Source organism: Ruditapes philippinarum, unplaced genomic scaffold (assembly GCF_026571515.1).
Source record: "Ruditapes philippinarum isolate M1 unplaced genomic scaffold, ASM2657151v2 ctg10161_1_1_1_1, whole genome shotgun sequence".
Taxonomy (NCBI): domain Eukaryota; kingdom Metazoa; phylum Mollusca; class Bivalvia; order Venerida; family Veneridae; genus Ruditapes; species Ruditapes philippinarum.
The window spans coordinates 10445-34646 of NW_026852650.1; the positions used below are offsets into that span (position 1 = coordinate 10445).

The 24202-nt window shown below is 32.2% G+C and overlaps 1 protein-coding gene across 1 annotated transcript; it reads left to right on the forward strand.

Annotated features, from left to right (window-relative positions):
• Positions 1-1053: 1053 nt before the first annotated feature.
• Positions 1054-23427, forward strand: LOC132720166 (heat shock protein 75 kDa, mitochondrial-like; the record flags this gene model as incomplete). The annotated part of the gene is made up of 6 exons (XM_060704211.1): positions 1054-1204; positions 16020-16181; positions 16656-16738; positions 17786-17935; positions 22423-22494; positions 23267-23427. Coding segments are annotated over exons 1-6 (764 nt in total), but the record flags the coding sequence as incomplete, so codon positions are not given.
• Between the last annotated feature and the right edge of the window lie 775 nt (positions 23428-24202).

The following is a 24202-nucleotide window of genomic DNA, read 5'->3' on the forward strand; positions in this document are numbered from 1 at the left end:
TGAAACAAACAATAAAGTTTGTGTATGTATTGAAATTCCTCCCTCCAAGGGTCAACTTATCCATGTCACAAAAAGGAAGCATCCTATCCCAATACTACTTTCATGGAGTCCAATTCAAATCGGTTACCTCAGCTGAATACAAAGGCATATTTATATCAGAAATCCTTACTTGGGAGGTTCACATAAACATGACAACCAAGAAAGCAAACCAAACCTTAGGATCCATATGTAGAAACATACAGGGTAAATCCCAATCCATTAAGTCCATTGCTTACAAGACGTTACATTTAGTCAGACCCCATCTTGAATATGGTTTCGAGGTATGGCCTCCCCACACCAAAATACAAATAGATCTAATTGAAAATGTCCAAAGAAGAGCAGCGTGATGGATCACGCTAGCTTATGGTCAGACCTCTGGTGTACAGATGCTAGGTTATTCCTTTTCTATCAAATCAACCATGGTCTGGCTGTTCTTTCCCCATAGAAGAATATGTGACACCCCTCTCCCAAACATTATGCCATTGCCATTCCCTAGCTGTGTTATAGGTTATTCACAGCAACTTCAGATCATAATAAATTCCCTTTGTTTCATAGTACAGTATACCAATGAAACCATCTAGTCCCCCTGCAGTTGCCCTACACCCTACCCCAGAGTGAATTTGATGCATCCAAAGCTTGCATTGAACATAATAATTATGTCTCATTCTAGTTTCCCAGCCCCCTGTTTTTAACATTTTTAATAATTTATTATCGTCTTTTAAACAAGTGTTTTTAAGTTTCTTGCGGTTTTGACCAGACATGTCTACATTCCCGTGAGGGCTTTGACATTAATGGAAGATGATATTTCAAATGTTTAGTCATTGTTTTTTGTTTGTTTTAGACTTATTCTTATAGGCACATAGTTGTGCTCCACAATCAAACTTTCAAAGACAAGTGTTTGTGAATCCCTTCGGCTTTCTTCTCAATATTTTCTATATATGTTTCATGTATAGAGGGAAAATATTTTGCGGTGTTCAGTATTATACACTAAAGTCACGACCTTTAGTCGTATTCAACCTATTCGACAAAATGTCAGCCTCCATGAGAACGTGTATTGTGAGACGACCTACTGTAATTAAACAGTATTTTGGTATCACAAGTTGTCAGAATGTATTGACTGGCGGGGCGTTTCAAAGAAAAAGTATATTTACTCACGCTGCACGTGGTAAGTTAACTGAAATTATCAAATGTTATTGTGTACGAGGAAATCGGCTAATTTTGTAACGGATAATGGACATGACCTTGATCAGCTGTTTATAGTCTGTTTTATCGTAAGATGACCATGACAGCTGCGTCATCGTAATGGTATGAATGCCATATATTGTCAAATAGTCTCGTATGCAGTGAATGGGTACATTTATGAGGTAATATTTGTGCTATCATGTTATGTCATTGATATGTAGTTGCATGTTTTCGGATATGATGTTTTGGAGGGTATGACTAAATACCGAATATGGGGTCCTACTAAACACTGCTAAGGACTGCTAAGGACCGCTAAGGACTGCTAAGGAGCCACAAAGAACTACTAGGGAGGCACAAAGGACCTTAAAATACCTCCTAGGGCATTCTTATAATATATGGTAGTATGTTTAGTGAAAAAAAAATTATAATTTTAAGAAAAAATATTATTTTGGTGAAAATTTTATGAGTTGCCGGACCGCTAAGGACTGCTCAGATACACAAAAGACTGCTAGGGAGGCACAAAGGACCTTAAAATACCTCCTAGGGCATTCTTGTAATACAAGGTAGTATGTTTAGTGACAAAAAATGTATTATTTTAAGAAAAAATATCATTTTAGTGGTAAAATTTATGTTTTTGAAGAGTTGCTGGACCGCTAAGGACTGCTCAGGTGCACTAACAACTGCTAGGGAGGCACAAAGGACCTTTAAAATCCCCCCTAGAACATTCTTATAATATATGGTAGTAAGTTAATAGACAAAAATGTATTATTGTAAGAAAAAATATAATTTTTGTGATAGAATTTATGCTTTCGATGAGTTGCCGGACCGCTAAGGACTGCTCAGATACACAAAAGACTGCTAGGGAGGCACAAAGGACCTTAAAATACCTCCTAGGGCATTCTTATAATACAAGGTAGTATGTTTAGTGACAAAAAATGTATTATTTTAAGAAAAAATATCATTTTAGTGGTAAAATTAATGTTTTTGAAGAGTTGCCGGACCGCTAAGGACTGCTCAGGTGCACAAACAACTGCTAGGGAGGCACAAAGGACCTTAAAATCCCTCCTAGAACATTCTTATAATATATGGTAGTAAGTTAATAGACAAAAATGATTTATTGTAAGAAAAATTTATAATATTTGTGATAGAATTTATGCTTTTGATGAGGTGCAGGACTGCTAAGGACTGCTCAGGTGCGCAAAGGACTGCTAGGGAGGCACAAAAGACCTAAAAAAATTTCCTAGGGAGGCACAAAGGGCCTCAAAATACCTGTGAGGGCATACCTATAATACATGGTAGTATGTTTAGTGACAAAAAATGTATAATTTTAAGAAAAAATATAATTTTGTGATAGAATTTATGCTTTCGATGAGTTGCTGGACCGCTAAGGACTGCTCAGGTGCACTAACAACTGCTAGGGAGGCACAAAGGACCTTAAAATCCCTCCTAGAACATTCTTATAATATATGGTAGTAAGTTAATAGACAAAAATGTATTATTGTAAGAAAAAATATAATTTTTGTGATAGAATTTATGCTTTTGATGAGGTGCAGGACCGCTAAGGACTGCTCAGGTGCGCAAAGGACTGCTAAGGAGGCACAAAAGACCTTAAAAAATTTCCTAGGGAGGCACAAAGGGCCTTAAAATACCTGTGAGGGCATTTTTATAATACATGGTAGTATGTTTAGTGACAAAAAATGTATAATTTTAAGAAAAAATATAATTTTGGTGATAAAATTTATGTTTTCGAGGAGTTGCCACACCGCTAAGGACGCCTCAGGTGCACTAACAACTGCTAGGGAGGCACAAAGGACCTTAAAATCCTTCCTAGAACATTCTTATAATATATGGTAGTAAGTTAATAGACAAAAATGTATTATTGTAAGAAAAAATATAATTTTTGTGATAGAATTTATGCTTTCGATGAGTTGCCGGACCGCTAAGGACTGCTCAGATACACAAAAGACTGCTAGGGAGGCACAAAGGACCTTAAAATACCTCCCAGGGCATTCTTATAATACAAGGTAGTATGTTTAGTGACAAAAAATGTATTATTTTAAGAAAAATTATCATTTTAGTGGTAAAATTTATGTTTTTGAAGAGTTGCTGGACCGCTAAGGACTGCTCAGGTGCACTAACAACTGCTAGGGAGGCACAAAGGACCTTAAAATACCTCCCAGGGCATTCTTATAATACAAGGTAGTATGTTTAGTGACAAAAAAATGTATTATTTTAAGAAAATTATCATTTTAGTGGTAAAATTTATGTTTTTGAAGAGTTGCTGGACCGCTAAGGACTGCTCAGGTGCACTAACAACTGCTAGGGAGGCACAAAGGACCTTAAAATCCCTCCTAGAACATTCTTATAATATATGGTAGTAAGTTAATAGACAAAAATGTATTATTGTAAAAAAAAAATAATTTTTGTGATATAATTTATGCTTTCGATAAGTTGCCCGACCTCTAAGGACTGCTCAGATACACAAAAGACTGCTAGGGAGGCACAAAGGACCTTAAAATACCTCCTAGAACATTCTGATAATATATGGTAGTAAGTTGATAGACAAAAATGTATTATTGTAAGAAAAAGTATAATTTTAGTGATAGAATGTATGTTTTCGATGAGTTGCAGAACCGCTAAGGACTGCTAGGGAGTTACAAAAGAATCTTAAAATACCTCCTAGGGGCGCAAAGAACTGCTAGGGAGGCACAAAGGACATTTATATACCTCCTAGGGCATTCTTATAATAACATGTTAGTATGTTTAGTGAGAAAAAATGTATAATTTTAAGAAAAAAATATAATTTTGGTAATAGACTTTATGTTTTTTCCATGAGTTGCCAGACAGCTAAGGACTGCTCAGGTACACAAAAGACTACTAGCAAGGCACAAAGGACCTTAAATAACTTCCTAGGGCATTTTTATATTATATTGTAGTAAGTTAATAGATAAAAAATGTATTATTTTAAGAAAAAATATAATTTTCGTGATAGAATTTATGTTTTTCGATGAATTGGAGGACCGCTAAGGACTGCTTGGGAGGCACTAATGACCTTAAAATACCTCCTAGGGTCACAAAGGACTGCTAGGGAGGCACAAAGGACATTTATATACCTCCTACGGCATTCTTATAATATTTGGTAGTATTTAGTGAGAAAAAATGTATAATTTTAAGAAAAAATAAAATTTTTGGTGATAGAATTTATGTTTTTTTCTATGAGTTGCCAGACCGCTAAGGACTGCTCAGGTACACAAAAGACTACTAGCAAGGCACAAATGACCTTAAATTACTTCCTAGGGCATTTTTATATTATATTGTAGTAAGTTAATAGATAAAAAGATGTATTATTTTAAGAAAAAATATAATTTTGGTGATAGAATTTATGTCTTCGATGAGTTGCAGGACCGCTAAGGAATGTTAGGGAGGCACAAAGGACCTTAAAATACCTCCTAGGGGCACCAAGGACAACTAGGGAGGCACAAAGGACCTTAAAATACCTCCTAAAGCATTGTTTTAATACAAGTTATAATGTTTAATGAAAAAAAATGTATAATTTTAAGAAAAAATTAAATTTTGGTGATAGAATTATGCTTTTGATGAGTTGCAGGACAGCTAAGGACTGCTAGGGAGACACAAAGGACTGCTAGGGAGGCACAAAGGACCTTAAAATACCTCCTAGGGCATTCTTGTAATATATGGTAGTATGTTTAATGACAAAAAAATGTATAATTTTAAGAAAAAATATAATTTTAGTGATAGAATTTATGCTTACGATGAGTTGCCGGACCGCTATGGACCGCTAGGGAGGCACAAAGGGCGTTAAAGGTTCTCCAAAGAAATTCTTGTAATATATGGTAGTATGTTTAATGACAAAAAAGGTATTACTTTAAGAAAAAATATAATTTTGGTGATAGAATTATATATAAAGAATATCACTGTAGTGAATGAAATTATATTATGAAGAATTGAAGAAGAACAATTTTAAGTTCAAAGGAAATCAGACTGATGTAATAAATGATCAAATAAATAAATTTACCATGTTACTGGTGCTTATTGATTAGTCTTACTATGAACAATGTTAACAAAAATTGCCATTTTTTCCGGGCAATTATGTAACAGTTGTCTGTAACATCCGTCCCTATCATCAGTATTAAAATTTATAATGAGCCGCGTCACGACAAAAACAACATAGTGAGTTTTGTGACCAGATGGATCCAGACCATACTCTACTTGTAATAGGGTTTGTAAGCAAACAGCATGGATCCTGATCAGACTGCGCGGATGCGCTGGCTGGTCTGGATCCATGCTGGTCGCAAAGCCATTATGTTGGTTTGTCATGGACGCGGCTCATATGGTGCTTACTTAAAATCTTACAAAGGGAGTTTTAGCTAAATCTCCAAAGCAACTGATATTATTTTTTTTTACGAAAATTATTTACATGAAAATAGATTATATGTTACTCTAACCCTTCAGTGGACCAACCATTATCAAACATAATATTAAAGCTAAAATGAAAATCGGACAAATATAAATATATATATATTATAATATATTTTTTGTGTGTGTTTTCAAAATAAGGTACTGAAGTGGACAGATGTAACAGAAATGAGCAAATGATTCTTTTTTAATTTTACAAAAACACTAAACTTTTAAATATCTTGTTCTTATGTTGTGTGATATGGAAGTAGTTAGCTTTGCAACTGTAACATAGAAATATTTCACACTAAATTTAATCAAAATAATCTTATCAGGATATATATTCACAGACAAACTATTAAAAAATAGGATATATAGAATGTTGATGTTGGACATTGTGGGTTTAAAATTAGTCGATTGTTAAAACATAGATTCTTCAAGATCATTCTTTTTACTTCAATAATAAACAAATCATCTATCCCAGCCCCTCATAAAACAGTTGGATACAGACCAATTTCAGCCCCTCATAAAAACAGTGGGATATGGATCCTAACTTATACATACAGATGGGGCTGGCACATTATTGGAAGTTAACAAGCTGTATATTGGGAGCTGTGTATTGTATATTGGGATGTGTGATATATTACAAACCAGTGGGGTGCCAATATAGGGTGATATACTTCAAAACAGTGGGAGGGACTTTCTGTTAGAGAATGCCTATTATTAAGTAAGCTGTAAATCAATTAAAGTCTAAGGATCTATTGAACATCAGTTTTTTATTGGCCCAAATATATAGTCAATGAAAAAATCAACCCAAAAAACAAATATATTTCACCCACCCTGAATAAAGTATTTGTCTCCATATTCCAGCACATTGTCATATCACTTGACCAATTTAATTATTATAAGAATGGAAGAAGATCATAAGAAAAATGATTTTATATATGGTTATGACTCAGTAATGTAAAAGGATAATAATCAAAAATTTGCTTGTAAACAAAGTCCTAAAAAAATATTTTGAATCTGTAAATTTTAATGAATGATCAGCAGTCCATTTTAATAATACTGAAACATTAAATAGAGAACTATCATACTGAGAAATAATGAACGTATAAACACTGAAATCATAATTACATCTTCAGATAATAATGTTACTGACATTTCACATAAATAAAACTTTAAAATTTTATCAATTGTTAGTAATTAATTACAACATTTAAAAGCAGATCTGTAATTTTTTTTAAATGAAAATTTTATTTGTTGGTATTTAGTAATTAGAAATTCAAGCTTATGAAAACTTATAATTTACTTCAGTCTGTATAATATCTATTCAAAAAGATAAATCTGATTATATCACTATATATTTTTTGTAAATATATATAAGAAAGGTACTGTCTGTATGATAATTTTCTTTAACACAATGGAAAATACATTATCTGAAAATAAAGAATCTTCCTTTCATTATCAATGTTCTTATTTAATTTCAGAACAGTTCATTCAAATGTCTATGCAACTTTTCATTTTGAAAATACAAAAAGAAAGAAACTCCTTGATCAAGGAGCTTAATTCTATATATTTTTCCTGAAATTTGTTCTATTTGTTTACATTAATTGTACATTATGTTACTTTTAAAGCATATAAAGCTAATCATTATATTAAAAACCAAAACCCCAGGAACTATGAGATTTTGAACATCTAGTGTAACATCCCCCCCCCCCAAAATGTAAACAAACGCCTCCCTGCGGCATGTAATTTCTGGGTTTTCTAACAAAAAAAATTTAGAAGTCAGAATTTTTGATAGTTTTTTTTTTAGGAAATGTGTTTGCATATTTGATTTAAGAATGATTTGGTGTATGTATCTTTTTTTAAGATTGACAATTTGCAGAATATTCGTCCAAATAGTTATCCTTTCTGTAATATTTTTGAAAAAAAAATGTTCAAAAAGTTTATCCTTTCTGACAATAAGGTACAATTAAAACAACAAAACATGGCCTTAATTAACTTTATTATTTGACATAGATGGTCCATTTAATGTGCAGAAGGGGACAATTTGTTCAGGCCCAATATACACATTTTCAACATACATGTATATGAAAAATGTGATTCATAATGATATGTGTTTGTATATATATTCTTTTATATGTGCTTGTACATTTATAATGTAAACTTGAATTTGTTTTGTCAGATCTGTGTTCATGTATATAGATGTTTTGATATGTGTTTAAGACTGGCTTTATTATTGATATGTACAGTGCTTGTATATAATTATATACTTGCATTTTTTTGTCAGGGTATGTCTTTGTATATAGATTTATGATGTGTGTTAGAGACCGCTTCATAAAGTGATATATGCTTAACCAAAAATATATGTGTACTTGCATTTATTTTGTAATAATATATGTTATATATAGATGTTTTGGTATGTGTTTTAAAATCATAAAGCATAATTCTTCACCAAAATTATATTTTTTCTTAAAATTATACATTTTTTTTCATTAAACATACTACCAATGTATTAATAAGGTATGCCCTCACAGTATTTAAGGCCCTTTGTGCCTCCCTAGGAAATATTTTAAGGTCCTTTTGTGCCCCCTAGCAGTCCTTGCGCGCACCTCAGCAGTCCCCTTAAGGGTCCTGCACCTCATCAAAAGCATAAATTCTATCACAAAAATTATTTTTTTCTTACAAATAATACATAATTGTCTATTAACTTACTACCATAATTATAAGAATGTTCTAGGAGGAATTTTTTAAGGTCCTTTTGCCTCCCTAGCAGTTGTTAGTGCACCTGAGCAGTCCTTAGCGGTCCGGCAACTCATCGAAAGCATAAATTCTATCACCAAAATTTTATTTTTTCTTAAAATTATACATTTTTTGTCACTAAAACATACTACCCCATGTATTATAGGAATGCCTCACAGGTATTTTAAGGTCCTTTGTGCCTCACTAGGAAATATTTTAAGGGTGTTTTGTTGCCTCCCTAGCAGTCCTTTGGCGCACCTGAGCAGTCCTTAGCGGTCCTGCACCTCATCGAAAGCATAAATTCTATCCAAAATTATAAATTTTTCTTTACAATAATACATTTTTGTCTATTAACTTACTACCATATATTGATAAAAATGTTCTAGGAGGGATTTTAAGGTCCTTTGTGCCTCCCTAGCAGTTGTTAGTGCACCTGAGCAGTCCTTAGCGGTCCGGCAACTCATCGAAAGCATAAATTCTATCACCAAAATTATATTTTTTCTTAAATTATACATTTTTGTCACTAAACATACTACATGTATTGATAAAAATGCCCTCACAGGTATTTTAAAGGCCCTTTGTGCCTCCCTAGGAAATTTTTTAAGGTCTTTGTGCCTCCTTAGCAGTCCTTTGCACACCTGAAGCAGTCCTTATAGGCGGTCCTGCACCTGTCATCGAAAGCATTAATTCTATCACAAAAAATTATATTTTTTCTTACAATAATACATTTTTGTCTATTAACTTACTACCATATATTATAAGAATGTTCTAGGAGGGATTTTTAAGGTCCTTTGTGCCTCCCTAGCCAGTTGTTAGTGCACCTGAGCAGTCCTTAGCGGTCCAGCAACTCATCGAAAAGCATTAAATTCTATCACCAAAATTATATTTTTTCTTAAAATTATACATTTTTTTGTCACTAAACATACTACCATGTATTACAGGAATGCCCTCACAGGTATTTTAAGGTCCTTTGTGCCTCCCTAGGAAATATTTTAAGTCTTTTGTGCCTCCCTAGCAGTCCTTTGCACACCTGAGCAGTCTTAGCGGTCCTGTAACTCATCGAAAGCATAAATTTTTTTTTTAATTCTATCACAAAAAATTATATTTTTTCTTACAATAATACATTTTTATCTATTAACTTACTACCATATATTATAAGAATGTTCTAGGAGGGATTTAAGGTCCTTTGTGCCTTCCTAGCAGTTGTTTTATGCACCTGAGCAGTCCTTAGCGGTCTGGCAACTCTTCAAAAACATAAATTTTACCACTAAAAATGATATTTTTTCTTAAAATAATACATTTTTGTCACTAAACATACTACCTTGTATTATAAGAAATGCCCTAGGAGGTATTTTAAGGTCCTTAAGCTCTCCTAGCAGTCTTTTGTGTATGTGAGCAGTCCTTAGCGGTCCGGCAAGCTCATCGAAAGCATAAATTCTATCACCAAAATTATATTTTTTCTTACAATAATACTTTTTGTCTATTAACTTACTACCATATATTATAAAGAATGTTCTAGGAGGATTTTAAAAGGTCCTTTGTGCTTCCCTAGCAGTTTGTTAGTGCACCTGAGCAGTCCTTAGCGGTCCAGCAACTCTTCAGAAACATAAATTTTACCCACTAAAATATATTTTTTCTTAAATAATACATTTTTTGTCACTAAACATACTACCTTGTATTACAAATGCCCTAGGAGGTATTTTAAGGTCCTTTGTGCCTCCCTAGCAGTCTTTTGTGTATCTGAGCAGTCCTTAGCGGTCCGCAACTCATAAAATTTTTCACCAAAATAATATTTTTTCTTAAAATTATAATTTTTTTTTTCACTAAACATACTACCATATATTATAAGAATGCCCTAGGAGGTATTTTAAGGTCCTTTGTGCCTCCCTAGTAGTTCTTTGTGGCTCCTTAGCAGTCCTTAGCGGTCCTTAGCAGTCCTTAGCAGTGTTTAGTAGGACCGCCGAATATGAACTCATATTCGCGAATATGAATTCATGTTCGCGAATATGAACGGGAGTATACTGGTGCCTCGTATTTCCGTGGTACCCATATTTCCAAGGTATCAGGCTTCAACAGTCTAAAATGCCTACCAAACTTAATGAACCTGCCAGTAGTTTTACTTTTACTATTTTATTGTTCTTTTATCGAAATGTTTCATATAGAACTATTTTTTTTTTTATTTTATTCAGATTAAGAGCAAAGTTATTTAATAGTTCACCATTTTTCTTTTAGATTTCATACCTTTCAGAAAATCTTCTTTGTTAAACAACCATTGAGGTATTTGATAAATGCCAAAGAGAAAATCGCCCCTTTCAGATGAGCCTACTGGTCAGGGACCATCAACCGGACACTTTTTGAACATTTTTCTATACAAATTTCATAATTTTAAAGCTAAAGGTACGAAAATTTGACACAGTACAGCTAGGTCCTTCTCCTAACTAACAAACTAGTTTGTTTAGTTCTGATTATGTTGACACTTATATCCGAGGCCCGTCAAGGAGGGTATCAAAATTACCTAAATTGTACATACTACAGTACCATGTCCGGACAGATATGTAATAATGGGATTTAATTCAGATAAAAGCTTTGGTGTTCTTTTTTTTTATTTTTAACATGACACACAATATTTCAGCAGCAAATGCTGAAGTTTTGGATATTTCTATTGTTTACTTTGCAAATAATTATTGCTGTTATATGAGGTCAGGCATTGCTTTCTTGACCCCCAAATTTCAACGTCAACATTCTTGAAATAAGACATTAAAATATTACCATTTACGGACGTTGAAATAAATTTATTTACTTAATTATAGAAGAAACATGCATTAATTGTTGATAAAAGTGACTGACAACCACTGAACAAAGAAAATTCTAAATCAAGCATTTTCGGGGCCGTCCGGGTTTGGTGGTTGTCCGGTTTTGGTGGTCCCCAACCAGTAGGTATAGGTGTACTAATAAATAAAGTTTACTATTGGTTTTGCTTTTGAAACTGTTAAAATGTAATTGCCTTGGAAATATGAGAACACCAATTTACTTACAAGGCCGCAGATGGGTGTTAATTACAATGTTGTATACATAATTGCTTACATGCAAACATTAAATGGAATAAACTATGATGCAATTGACATGTCTATCCTACAATATTCACTGTGTTTTCTAGAATTTTATCCTCTGAACTTTTGTTGTCTGTGTTAAACAGTTAAGTACCACGGAAATATGAGGCACCAGTATACCGAATATGAATATTGCTTTCATAATATTTAAGGCTAAAAGTCATAAATTGACAGTATTTTTAACATAAACCATGATAAATATTTAGCATGTTAAAAAAAAGTATTTTGATAAGTTTCTTTTGTAAATTACAGCGACAAGAATTATTTTTGGTGAAAATTATTTTTAAGAATAGAATTTCCGTTTTAACAACTTTGAATGCGCAATTTCTATCAATAAAATTGACCATATGAGAAATAAATTACAATTTTACTGTTAAAAAATGACATAATATATTTGAAATATAAATTGAAAAACAAGATATATAGACTTACTGTAAAAATTACAGCCCGAATATGGAAGTGAATACCGAATATGAACATTACGTTTATAAAGGTTAGGTCAAGTAAAGCGACCACCACTATACAGTATATATGATACATAATTTACGTTATTTACTTTTGTATAGTTTTTTCGGTTTTATAGTATGTTTGTTATATGTTAATATAATTTTAGGAAAGAAATACATATTATAAAAGATGCAAGTGTTTTATTCTTTCATTTTGTCAGAAAAAATACGTATTATATATGATTGAAAATATGACTTGATTTAATTGTTTCCTTTATCACATACAAATGTCTTGACTTTTGTCGAGTCGTACATCATATAAGACGAAATATCGCTTGCGCTTTGGGGATATATGTTCCTATAATAACATATGCTGGTTGAATATTCCTTATTCCGTATTGTTTGTAATTTATCGTACGTTTTTATCTTCTAATGCAAGATAAACTACTTTTAACTTATTGACAAAATGAAAAAATAAAACATTTCCATCTATTTAAATATGTAATTCTTTCCTCTAATCATATTTGCATATAACAAACATACTATAAAACTGTAAAAAGGTAATTTGATATATATCATACATATGGATGGTCGCCATACGTTTCCGTAGGAAATAGTTCAATTCCTACTTATTAAGTTGACATTATCATATATGATAAAAATATTGTAAACTTCGATGTTGATTTTAAGCAATATAATATCATAATATACAAATACTTGTATATTAATTTGTTCAGATATACGGTAATGCGAGAACAAACTATATTGTCGAATATTATTTTCTATATTTAACCGATATTTATTGTTATTGTGAGTTATTGTTTTAATGAACATGAATCTCCATTTAAAAGTGTGTTTATTTTTTACAAAAGTTTATTTAAAATTATTTAATTCATCCTTCTACAATTGTGTCAATGGGTGTGAATGAAATGAATGAATGACATTATTTATTATATATATAAACAACAACAGTTTTATAATGAAAATTTGAACATGTATTTTATTAACTTTATTTCATCACATTTATATATATTTATACATATAACACAAAGTAATATGTTCAAGATGCTAGCTTTCGTTTAATAGGAGTAGGTAAGCATATCAGGTCATAGTTACATTATCGTTATTTTTATCTTTCGTGCAGAATACTTTATCACATACAAAATCACTATATACACTAAAAGTGATTAAAGAATGTACAGATATTGATAATTATAATCCAGTTTGATTGTTACTTGCAATAAAAATCATGAATATGAAATATGTGTTAGAAGTATTTATAAGTTATATAAAGAAACATAATGTCTTACTAACAATATATAAAGATATCATATTAGATCATTTTACATATTATAGAACTAACTGATATGTACATTTATTAACTTTGAAAAATTATGATGATGGTGGTGGTGATAATATAATGACGACAACGACGGTGATGTTGATGATTTTGATGATGGGGATGATACTTGTGTATGTGGTATTTGTGCTGCTGATGAAACAGATGACTAGACTAGAAACTCTCATTTTTATGATATTGGTGATAATATTGATGACGATAATTATCATTATAATAATTAAAGTGATGGTGGTGGTGATGATAATGTTGATGATGATTATTATTATAATTATTATGACATATGTGATGATAACGATGACAATGATTATAATTATTATTATTATGATTGTTTTATAACAAATGTGCTATTAATATGAAAGACTTACACTTTTAATACTAAAACGAACCTTTGACGGTCCCTATTATCAACAATAATTACAATGCTAAGAAATAATTATTTGACAAAACCAAATATTACGGTACGATGTAAAAGTAGGTTGTACGAATGTATTTTATAAGGATTATTTAAATACATAAAACAATTACAATATATAATACATATGTTATAAAGTTATTAACATGCTTGTAGAGTCAGTCAAATGACATTCACTTTTGTTCTGAGTGAGATGTTTTCAGCTTAATTTTATCTGCTAAAGTTCTCATTCAACGTTATCCAATAAGATACGTTTAGCACTAGTTGTTTGGGATTTCTTAATGTATTTAACCAGAGAGTTAGAGATACATGGAAACAGGATTTAAATGCTCGAATCAGTAATTCTTCCAGAGCACTATTTTACCACACTTTCAATGATTTCAGTTTTAGTAGATATTTAGATATAGTTGATATTAAAAAGTATAGAATAGCTATGTCACGTTTAAGAATGTCTTTTCATCGTCTAGAAATAGAGGTGGGTAGATGGAGAAAACCCCACAGTGTACCTTTAAATGATAGAGTCTGTGTAGCATGTAATCAGTTAGAGGACGAGTTCCATTTTGTCATTATATGTCCTATTTATCAGGAACTCCGAACAAGATTTTTAAAGAAATATTACTGGAGGTTTCGTAGCATGTTTAAATTTGTTCAGTTGGTTACAAGCGATAATGTACATGATATAAGAAATTTAGCTATGTTTATATATATGTTTAAAATTCATATTCGGTATATTCTTTCACGAATATGAATTACATATCTCTATAAGGTGCGATAACTTGCAATTAACCTAGCAAATATAAATTGTCATCCATGTACAATCAAGGTTTCTTTCTTTCAGACTTTTATTAGTGACCGAATAATTAACAATAGGGATAAAAAAAAGAAAAAAAAAGAAAAAAACAACAACCTCGTATTCACATATACATGTATATACATGTATATATACTGTACGTCGTTCTGGCCGTGGTGACTAAATAAAGCTGAATAAAGCAAATATTAACATAACATATATAATTTTAACTTTTAACTTTCTTTTCTATACTTTTAGAAGATTATAAACAATAGGCCTAATGTTCATCTTCGTTATTCTTGTTAATATTCGGATAGGCCTACCGTTCTGGTCACAATATTTATAACAAATTAAAGTCAGATATAAATTTATTTTCTTTCATTCAAAGACATGATACAAGTAAATGATATTCTCTATTCTCTGTGGACGAAAAATATCCAAAAACAGCTGTTTTTTATGAAAATAAAATTCATATTCGGTACTCCCGTTCATATTCGCGAACATGAAATCATATTCGCGAATATGAGTTCATATTCGGTATTTAGTCATACCGGTTTTGGATGCGATTGTGCAATACCCGGCGGCAGGAAATACCAAAATATGCCCAAATATTACACATATATAGACTTTGAGTAAAATTTGTCTAAACTAATTTATGAATCAAAAATACAAACTCTTCATGCAACGGTGCCATGTTTCTGCATTTTACTTGTCACGAGTGAAATCACATATTTTACGCCATTAGATAGTCATACAGAAATTAGTTTAGCCATATGTAACTTTAAATTTATTTGTGTGGTATATTTGGGCAATATTTGGGTATATTTGGGTATTTTGTGTCGCTCCCCATATACCTTCCATTCCCTTGTCAACTGCCAGCAACTTTTTAACAAAAACTCATTTATATGCAAAGAAACGTTTTAAAAAGACATTAAACCTAATACTGTATGAAAAGCGCGCCAAATAATAATACAACGTGACGTCATTTACGACGTCACGTCATTAAGTTGGTACCCAGTACTGTGCACGCTGGTATTTCACTGAAACATTGTAAGGGGCTTAAATTCAAAACAGTGAAATTATCAAAGTGGTAATTTCACTGTTTCAAACAGTGAAATTACCAGTTTTATATCACTGATATATTTCTATAAACCACCGAAAAGCATGTAATAAATAAGAAACAACTTAATATTGATTTTTGAAAATAAGTTTCCTGTTTTTGAGGCAGTTTTGTGTTAAGTTTGAGTGCACACAATTACTTTCATTACTAAATTTATAGTGCAACCATTTGACACAGCTTTATCGCTCAGTTGGCTTGTATATTGTTACTTTGTTTGTAAACTTGTGGTCACAAGTTCAAATCCCAGGCAAGGCAGGATTTTTTTCTGATGCAGTTGCATCTTTCTTTTACAAACTAAAATGTAAGATACGTAATGTTGACTTTTATTTAAGAGGAAGACACTTCACTTGAATTTAACTTCTGCTTTCTTTTCTTTACTACAAATTACAATATATTTTTCAGATAACCTGAAAAAGATTCCCATATACCAGTGTGGTTCTCGATGGCAACAAACAAAAGGATTTCACAACAGTTCTGCTCTATGGACTGTAGAAGAAACAGCAAATGAAGAATCAGTGGAAGATGATTTTCATACTATCATCAAAAATACAGAAAGATCTAAAGGTTCTTGCCAGTTTTCTTTTTTTTTTATCTCATAGGATACTGAAACAGTATTGTAAAATGTTGTTCTAGAAATTTTGTAAGCCCAAAATAGATATAGCCCTGCTAAAATTTCTAGCTACTGGAGAATCCATTGCCAGTCTCTTTCTGTCAATCAGTTAACCTATTGCCACCAGTTTAGACCAAGGTGCAGTCTTGCCAGGACTTTAAATGTTGGTAGTTCATTTTTTAAAATAAGTATGGAACACTTTTGAATATAGTCCACAGATTTAGTGTGTAGATTAGTCTCCATTACTGATTTTCAGATCAGTAAGTCAAGGTCGCTTTATATATAATTTATTGATTGTAAAGACCAGAGGCAAAGGAGAGGGTAACTTTAAACTTTTTATATCCGCTACATGGTCCTCAAGTTAGCACTGTCTGTTGATAGATTTATTTTTAGGCATGCTATTTTTGTATATATAATTCCTTATTTAGGTCCCTCAGATAAACTTGAGTTCCAGGCAGAGACTAGGAAACTGTTGGACATTGTTGCGAGATCACTGTACAGTGAAAAAGAGGTTTGTAAAATTTATTGTGTGAGGTAGCTTTTGAAATGTTGGTTGTTTTATTTAGGTGCCTATTTCGTCCACATGAAAAGGCATTGAGAAAGTTGCCATTTGATCATTTATTTGTAGATACAAAATGTCTTATGGAAAAGTATATATGTTGTATAGTATTTTGAAACAGTAGGAAGATTATTGCATGACTGTATCATTATTAGATAAACATGAAGTACTTAATTCCATGTGGCGATGTGGCCAAATGGTTAATACATCAGACAAGTAACTAGTAATCTAAGGATTGCTGACTGCGTGGATTCAAACCCTGCCAGGGGCAAGCTATTGTTTCCATGAGCAAGAAACTTTTACATTCATTGCTACTTGTTGGTTCCAGGAATGAATTTGAGAGTGTTTCAATATGCTTTAAGCTTCTAACACAATCAAACTAAAATAAATTTGTATAAACTAAATTCCATGTGGGCAAGCTTTCCAGCTAACTTATACTACTTTGGTGTCTGCTTGTGCCTTTGATTATGCAAGAAAGGGTAATTTTAGGTACTTCTACAATGAAAGTTGGCAAGTCTCCAAATGACCATTGTAATCATTAAACATAAACTAAATAGAGGATATTGAATTAGTGTAAGTTCAATACTGAATTTATTGCACAAGTTGAATAAAATTATATTATGTGAGCCTCTGGCGAGCATAATATTATTTTATTCAACGAGTTCAAGAAATTCAGTAATGAACTTACACAAATTTAATATTCTATTTATCACATACCTAAATTAAAGACCGTTTAAAGTAAAATAAGAGTCATTTTTTAATGACGCGCCTATAGTATAGCGCTAACATTTAGGGCGTCTTTACGCTATGTTTGTATAACGCTAATGACGTCAGGTCAAAATATATGCACGGCTGTGCAATACCATATTTACGGAGTCGCAAAATCGGCATGGGTGTGTGATAAAACATGTATGAATGTCAAAATCTTTTTGATCTCTTTTTTGCCTGTACGTGTAGTTGAAAATAAATTGCAGCATGTGTTAAAATTGATAATTTCAGGTGTTTATTAGAGAGCTGATATCCAACTCTAGCGATGCTCTTGAAAAACTTCGTTACAAACAAATGGCTGATGGTGACATAGAGGACAGTGACCTCCCCTTGGAAATTGATATTGCTGGTGATGAGACAAAGAAAACAATCACTATTCAGGTTTATCATTTATCAAAAGTTGTGAACATTAGATATTTTTAGCTCACCTGTCACAAAGTGACAGGGTGAGCTTTTGTGATCGCTTTTCGTCCGGCGTCCGTCCGTCCGTCCGTCCGGCGTCCGTCCGTCGTCCGTCCGTCCGTAAACTTTTGCTTTAAATGACATCTCCTCATAAACCACTGAGCCAATTTCATCCAAACTTCAGAGGAATGTTCCTTTGGTGGTCACCTTTAAAAATTGTTCAAAGAATTTAATTCCATGCAGAACTCTGGTTGCCATGGCAACCAAAAGAAAAAACTTTAAATATCTTCTTTTAAAAAACCATAAGAGCTAGAGCTTAGATATTTGGCATGAAACATCTTCTAGTGAGTGTCTACCAAGTTTGTTCAAATAAAAGCCCTGGGGTCAAAATTGGCCCCGCCCCTGGGGGTCATTGATTTTCCCTATATACATATAGAAAAACTTAAAAAATCTTCTTTTAAAGAACCGTAAGAGCTAGAGCTTAGATATTTGGCATGAAACATCTTCTAGTGAATGTCTACCAAGTTTGTTCAAATAAAAGCCCTGGGGTCATAATTGGCCCCGACCCAGGGGGTCATTGATTTTCCCTATATGCATATAGTAAAAACTTAAAAAATCTTCTTTTAAAGAACCCAAAGAGCTAGAGCTAAGATATTAAGCATGAAACATCTTCTAGTGAGTGTCTACCAAGTTTGTTCAAATTAAAGCCCTGGGGTCAAAATTGGCCCGCCCCGGGGGTCATTGATTTCCCTATATGCATATGGTAAAACTTAAAAAATCTTCTTTTAAAGAACCATAAGAGCTAGAGCTTAGATATTTGGCATGAAACATCTTCTAGTGAATGTCTACCAAGTTTGTTCAAAAAAAAGCCCTGGGGTCAAAATTGACCCCGCCCCAGGGGGTCATAGATTTTCCCTATATGCATATAGTAAAAACTTAAAAAATTTTCTTTTAAAGAACCCAAAGAGCTAGAGCTAAGATATTAAGCATGAAACATCTTCTAGTGAGTGTCTACCAAGTTTGTTCAAATTAAAGCCCTGGGTCAAAATTGGCCCCGCCCCGGGGGTCATTGATTTTCCCTATATGCATATGGTAAAAAACTTAAAAAATCTTCTTTTAAAGAACCATAAGAGCTAGAGCTTAGATATTTGGCATGAAACATCTTCTAGTGAATGTCTACCAAGTTTGTTCAAATAAAAGCCCTGGGGTCAAAATTGACCCTGCCCCAGGGGGTCATAGATTTTCCCTATATGCATATAGTAAAAACTTAAAAAATCTTCTTTTAAAGAACCCAAAGAGCTAGAGCTAAGATATTTAGCATGAAACATCTTCTAATAAGTGTCTACCAAGTTTGTTCAAATAAAAGCTCTAGGGTCAAAATTGGCCCCGCCCCAGGGGGTCATTAATTTTCCCTATATGCATATAGTAAAAACTTAAAAAATCAATAGCTAGAGTTTAGATATTAAGCATGAAACATCTTTAAGTAAATATCTACAAAGTTTGTTAACATAAACGCCCGGGGGTCAAAACTGGCCCTGCCCCAGGGGTGACATTGTTTTAAACTATATGTGTATAGTAAAAACTTTAAAAATCTTCTTTTAAAAAAGCCAATGAGCTAGAACTTAGATGTTTAGCATGAAACATCTTCTTGTGGGTGTGTACCAAGTCTGTTCAAATAAACAAATAAAAGCCCTTGGGTAAAAATTGGCCCGGGGGTGGGGGGCCTATATACAGGTGAGCGACCTCAGGGCCATCATGGCCCTCTTGTTTAGTATTGGTAGAGCATAAAGTCAATGCAATACGAGAACATTGACTAACCCCATAACCTGTGATTAAGGTAGCCTGTATCATCAGTATAGATACCGCAACATCATTATTATTCGTGAGGAACAAATTCTCGTGGTTTTCGTGGAAAGGTCAAGCCACGAATTTAAGATCCAAAGAAATTTCATTATTTCATTATTTACATTTTACTTTTTGCAAGAATAAAGTAAAGCAGTCAAGAAATTGAATAACCCACAAAATATTCTTTGTGACAAAACCACAAAATTTTGAGCTTGTCTATTTTGGAGAATAAATCGAGATATTATGATAGCTCATCTTGTCTTGCAAAACTAAAGTGTAGCCCTTTATTCAAATCTTTTAAAAGTTATTAACATGAAACTTGGATTTACCAAAAGCATAAACAGAAGCAGGTGCTTTGGTTTATCTAGCTAATTGAGCAGTTAAAAGATAATTTCGGCATTAATTAGGGCATTTATTAACAATACGGATAAAAATACAGAGGGCATTTATTAACAATACTGATAAAAATACAGAGGGCATTTATTAACAATACGGATAATGTTTTATTAGGAGTATATTGCAATTTAATGAAATCATGAAAACATGTATAAAGGTGAAACATGGATGAACAAATTTATTATTGTCCATATTTGTTATTTCATATTGATATATTGTCAATATGCTTTGCACTGACTGACAGCTGTTATTATTAAATTTGCCATTTCATAATTTAAGTTTCAGAATCAATTTTAAAAGATGTGTTACTGGGAAATGCTGATGAATGTCAGAAATTGTGTAATTGATGGTTAAGGGATCACTTGTGAAACATTTGTTACTGGGAAATATTTATGAATGTTAGAAGTTGTATAATGGAAGGTTAAGGGATCACTTGTAAAACATTTGTTACTGGGACAAATTTATGAATGTTAGAAGTTGTATAATGGAAGGTTAAGGAACAAATTCTCGTGGTTTTCGTGGAAAGGTCAAGCCACGAATTTAAGATCCAAAGAAATTTCATTATTTCATTATTTACATTTTACTTTTTGCAAGAATAAAGTAAAGCAGTCAAGAAATTGAATAACCCACAAAATATTCTTTGTGACAAAACCACAAAATTTTGAGCTTGTCTATTTTGGAGAATAAATCGAGATATTATGATAGCTCATCTTGTCTTGCAAAACTAAAGTGTAGCCCTTTATTCAAATCTTTTAAAAGTTATTAACATGAAACTTGGATTTACCAAAAGCATAAACAGAAGCAGGTGCTTTGGTTTATCTAGCTAATTGAGCAGTTAAAAGATAATTTCGGCATTAATTAGGGCATTTATTAACAATACGGATAAAAATACAGAGGGCATTTATTAACAATACTGATAAAAATACAGAGGGCATATTTAACAATACGGACAATGTTTTATTAGGAGTATACCACAATTTAATGAAATCATGGAAAAATGTATAAAGGTTAAACATGGATGTACAAATTTATTATTGTCCATATTTGTTATTTCATATTGATATATTGTCAATATGCTTTGGACTGAATGACAGCTGTTATTATTAAATTTGCTGTTTCGTAATTTAAGTTTGAGAATTAGTTTTAAAAGATGTGTTACTGTGAATTGCTGATGAATGTCAGAAATTGTGTAATTGATATGTGAAACATTTGTTACTGGGAAATATTTATGAATGTTAGAAGTTGTATAATGGAAGGTTAAGGGATCACTTGTGAAACATTTGTTACTGGGAAATATTTATGAATGTTAGAAGTTGTATAATGGAAGGTTAAGGGATCACTTGTGAAACATTTGTTACTGGGACAAATTAATGAATGTTAGAAGTTGTATAATGGAAGGTAAAGGGATCACTTGTAAAACATTTGTTACTGGGACAAATTAATGAATGTTAGAAGTTGTATAATGGAAGGTTAAGGGATCACTTGTGAAACATTTGTTACTGGGACAAATTAATGAATGTTAGAAGTTGTATAATGGAAGGTTAAGGGATCACTTGTAAACCATTTGTTACTGGGACAAATTAATGAATGTTAGAAGTTGTATAATGGAAGGTTAAGGGATCACTTGTGAAACCATTTGTTACTGGGACAAATTAATGAATGCTAGAAGTTGTATAATGGAAGGTTAAGGGATCACTTGTGAAACCATTTGTTACTGGAACAAATTAATGAATGTTAGAAGTTGTATAATGGAAGGTTAAGGGATCACTTGTGAAACATTTGTTACTGGGACAAATTAATGAATGTTAGAAGTTGTATAATGGAAGGTTAAGGGATCACTTGTGAAACATTTGTTACTGGGACAAATTAATGAATGTTAGAAGTTGTATAATGGAAGGTTAAGGGATCACTTGTGAAACATTTGTTACTGGGACAAATTAATGAATGTTAGAAGTTGTATAATGGAAGGTTAAGGGATCACTTGTGAAACATTTGTTACTGGGAAATATTTATGAATGTTAGAAGTTGTATAATGGAAGGTTAAGGGATCACTTGTGAAACATTTGTTACGGGGACAAATTAATGAATGTTAGAAGTTGTATAATGGAAGGTTAAGGGATCACTTGTGAAACATTTGTTACTGAGACAAATTTATGAATGTTAGAAGTTGTATAATGGAAGGTTAATGGGACAAATTTATGAATGTTAAACTTTTAATGTTTCAGGATACTGGTATTGGTATGACACGAGAAGAAATGGTAAAAAATCTGGGAACAATTGCTCATTCTGGATCTAAGGTATGTTGCTTAGTAACATAATATTGTGTAGAATTGCAGAGTACAGCTGTGTATTAGAATAGTTTAAGAGTTACAATGTATGTTTAACATGTAAATGATATTCTATTGAAAAGTTTACAGTAATAATTGTGCCATTGTTCAAACCATGGTATTTTGAGTAAAGTATATTGAGGGATGGTATGGTGCAGCTATTTGAGTTAATCTGATCAAGGGAGGTAATTGTCAACAAACATTGCATATTTAAGTTATATTAAACAGCCAGGGGAGGCAATCAAACCAAAACATTTTAAAGGGATGAAATTTGTTTCATGGATATTTTAAGAGCAGTAGTGTTCTTTTCCTGGCTTTACTCAATCATGGTCTTTTCCTGGCTTTACTCAATCATGGTATTTTCCTGGCTTTACTCAATCATGTTCTTTTCATGGCTTCATTCAATCATGGTCTTTTCCTGACTTTACTCAATCATGTTCTTTCCTGACTTTACTCAATCATGTTCTCTTCCTGGCTTGACTCAATCATGTTCTCTTCCTGACTTTACTCAATCATGTTCTCCTCATGACTTAACTCAATCATGTTCTTTCCTGGCTTTACTCAATCATGTTCTGTTCCTGACTTTACTCAATCATGTACTTTTCCTGACTTGATTCAGTTGTGTTCTTTTCCTGACTTTTTTCAATCATGTTTTTCCCCAGGCTTTACTCAGCGTGTTCTTTTTCTGAATTTACCCAATAAAGTTCTTTTCTTGACTTTACTCATTCTTGTTCTTTTCCAGGCCTTCTTAGACTCAATGAAGGACAGTTCTGATGCTAGCAAGAATATTATTGGCCAGTTTGGTGTAGGTTTTTACTCGTCATTCATGGTAGGAAATAAGGTTGATGTTTACAGTAAATCATGCATACCAGGGTCCCAGGCTTACAAATGGTCCTCTGATGGGTAAGTTTACCTTAAGTATTTTCCATTATTTGGTTTTACATAAACGAATTGGAGGAACAACTTAAGAAAACTAATGAATTATTTGTAATGTTATCATGTAATATTTCTTTTTAGCTCACCTGAGCTCAAATTGGTCAAATTTTGCTTTTTGAATGCATAATACATATTGTTTGTTTATTGTCCAAAATTTCTATTTCAAACATCATTTTTAAAACAACTTTTGTAGATTTTTACCAAACTTCCATTGGAGTGATCTTAAGATACTAACTATACACTAGTATAAAGAAGAATTATCTGTCCTGAGTAGGCTTCTCAAAAGAAGTGTCTTTTGGATCTTAGCTTCTTAATTATCCTCTCCCTAAATGATTCTAGAATACCTGTAATATTTCATGGTGTTACTCGCCAGGCATAACGAGAAAGAAAAGCCAGCAACAAACTTGTAACAATAACAAATTTATTACAGAAAAATTATTAAAGAAAAATAAAATAACAAATTATCTTTACAAATACCTGAAGTCCAAATAAAAATGAAAATTACAAATGTCTAGTCTGATCCTGGAATGATCCTTTTTCAATAGCACAGTTAAATCCAAGTTAAATCCAAGAACACTTTAGAATAAAATCCACAAGAATAATTAATAATCCAAGCTCCAATAAATTACTTAATTTCCAAGTTGAATAATACTCCAAATATATTGATGACTTAAAAGATTACTGATGACTAAAAAGGTAATGAAAAATGTCACTTTAATATATATTAATAAGAAACCCCAAA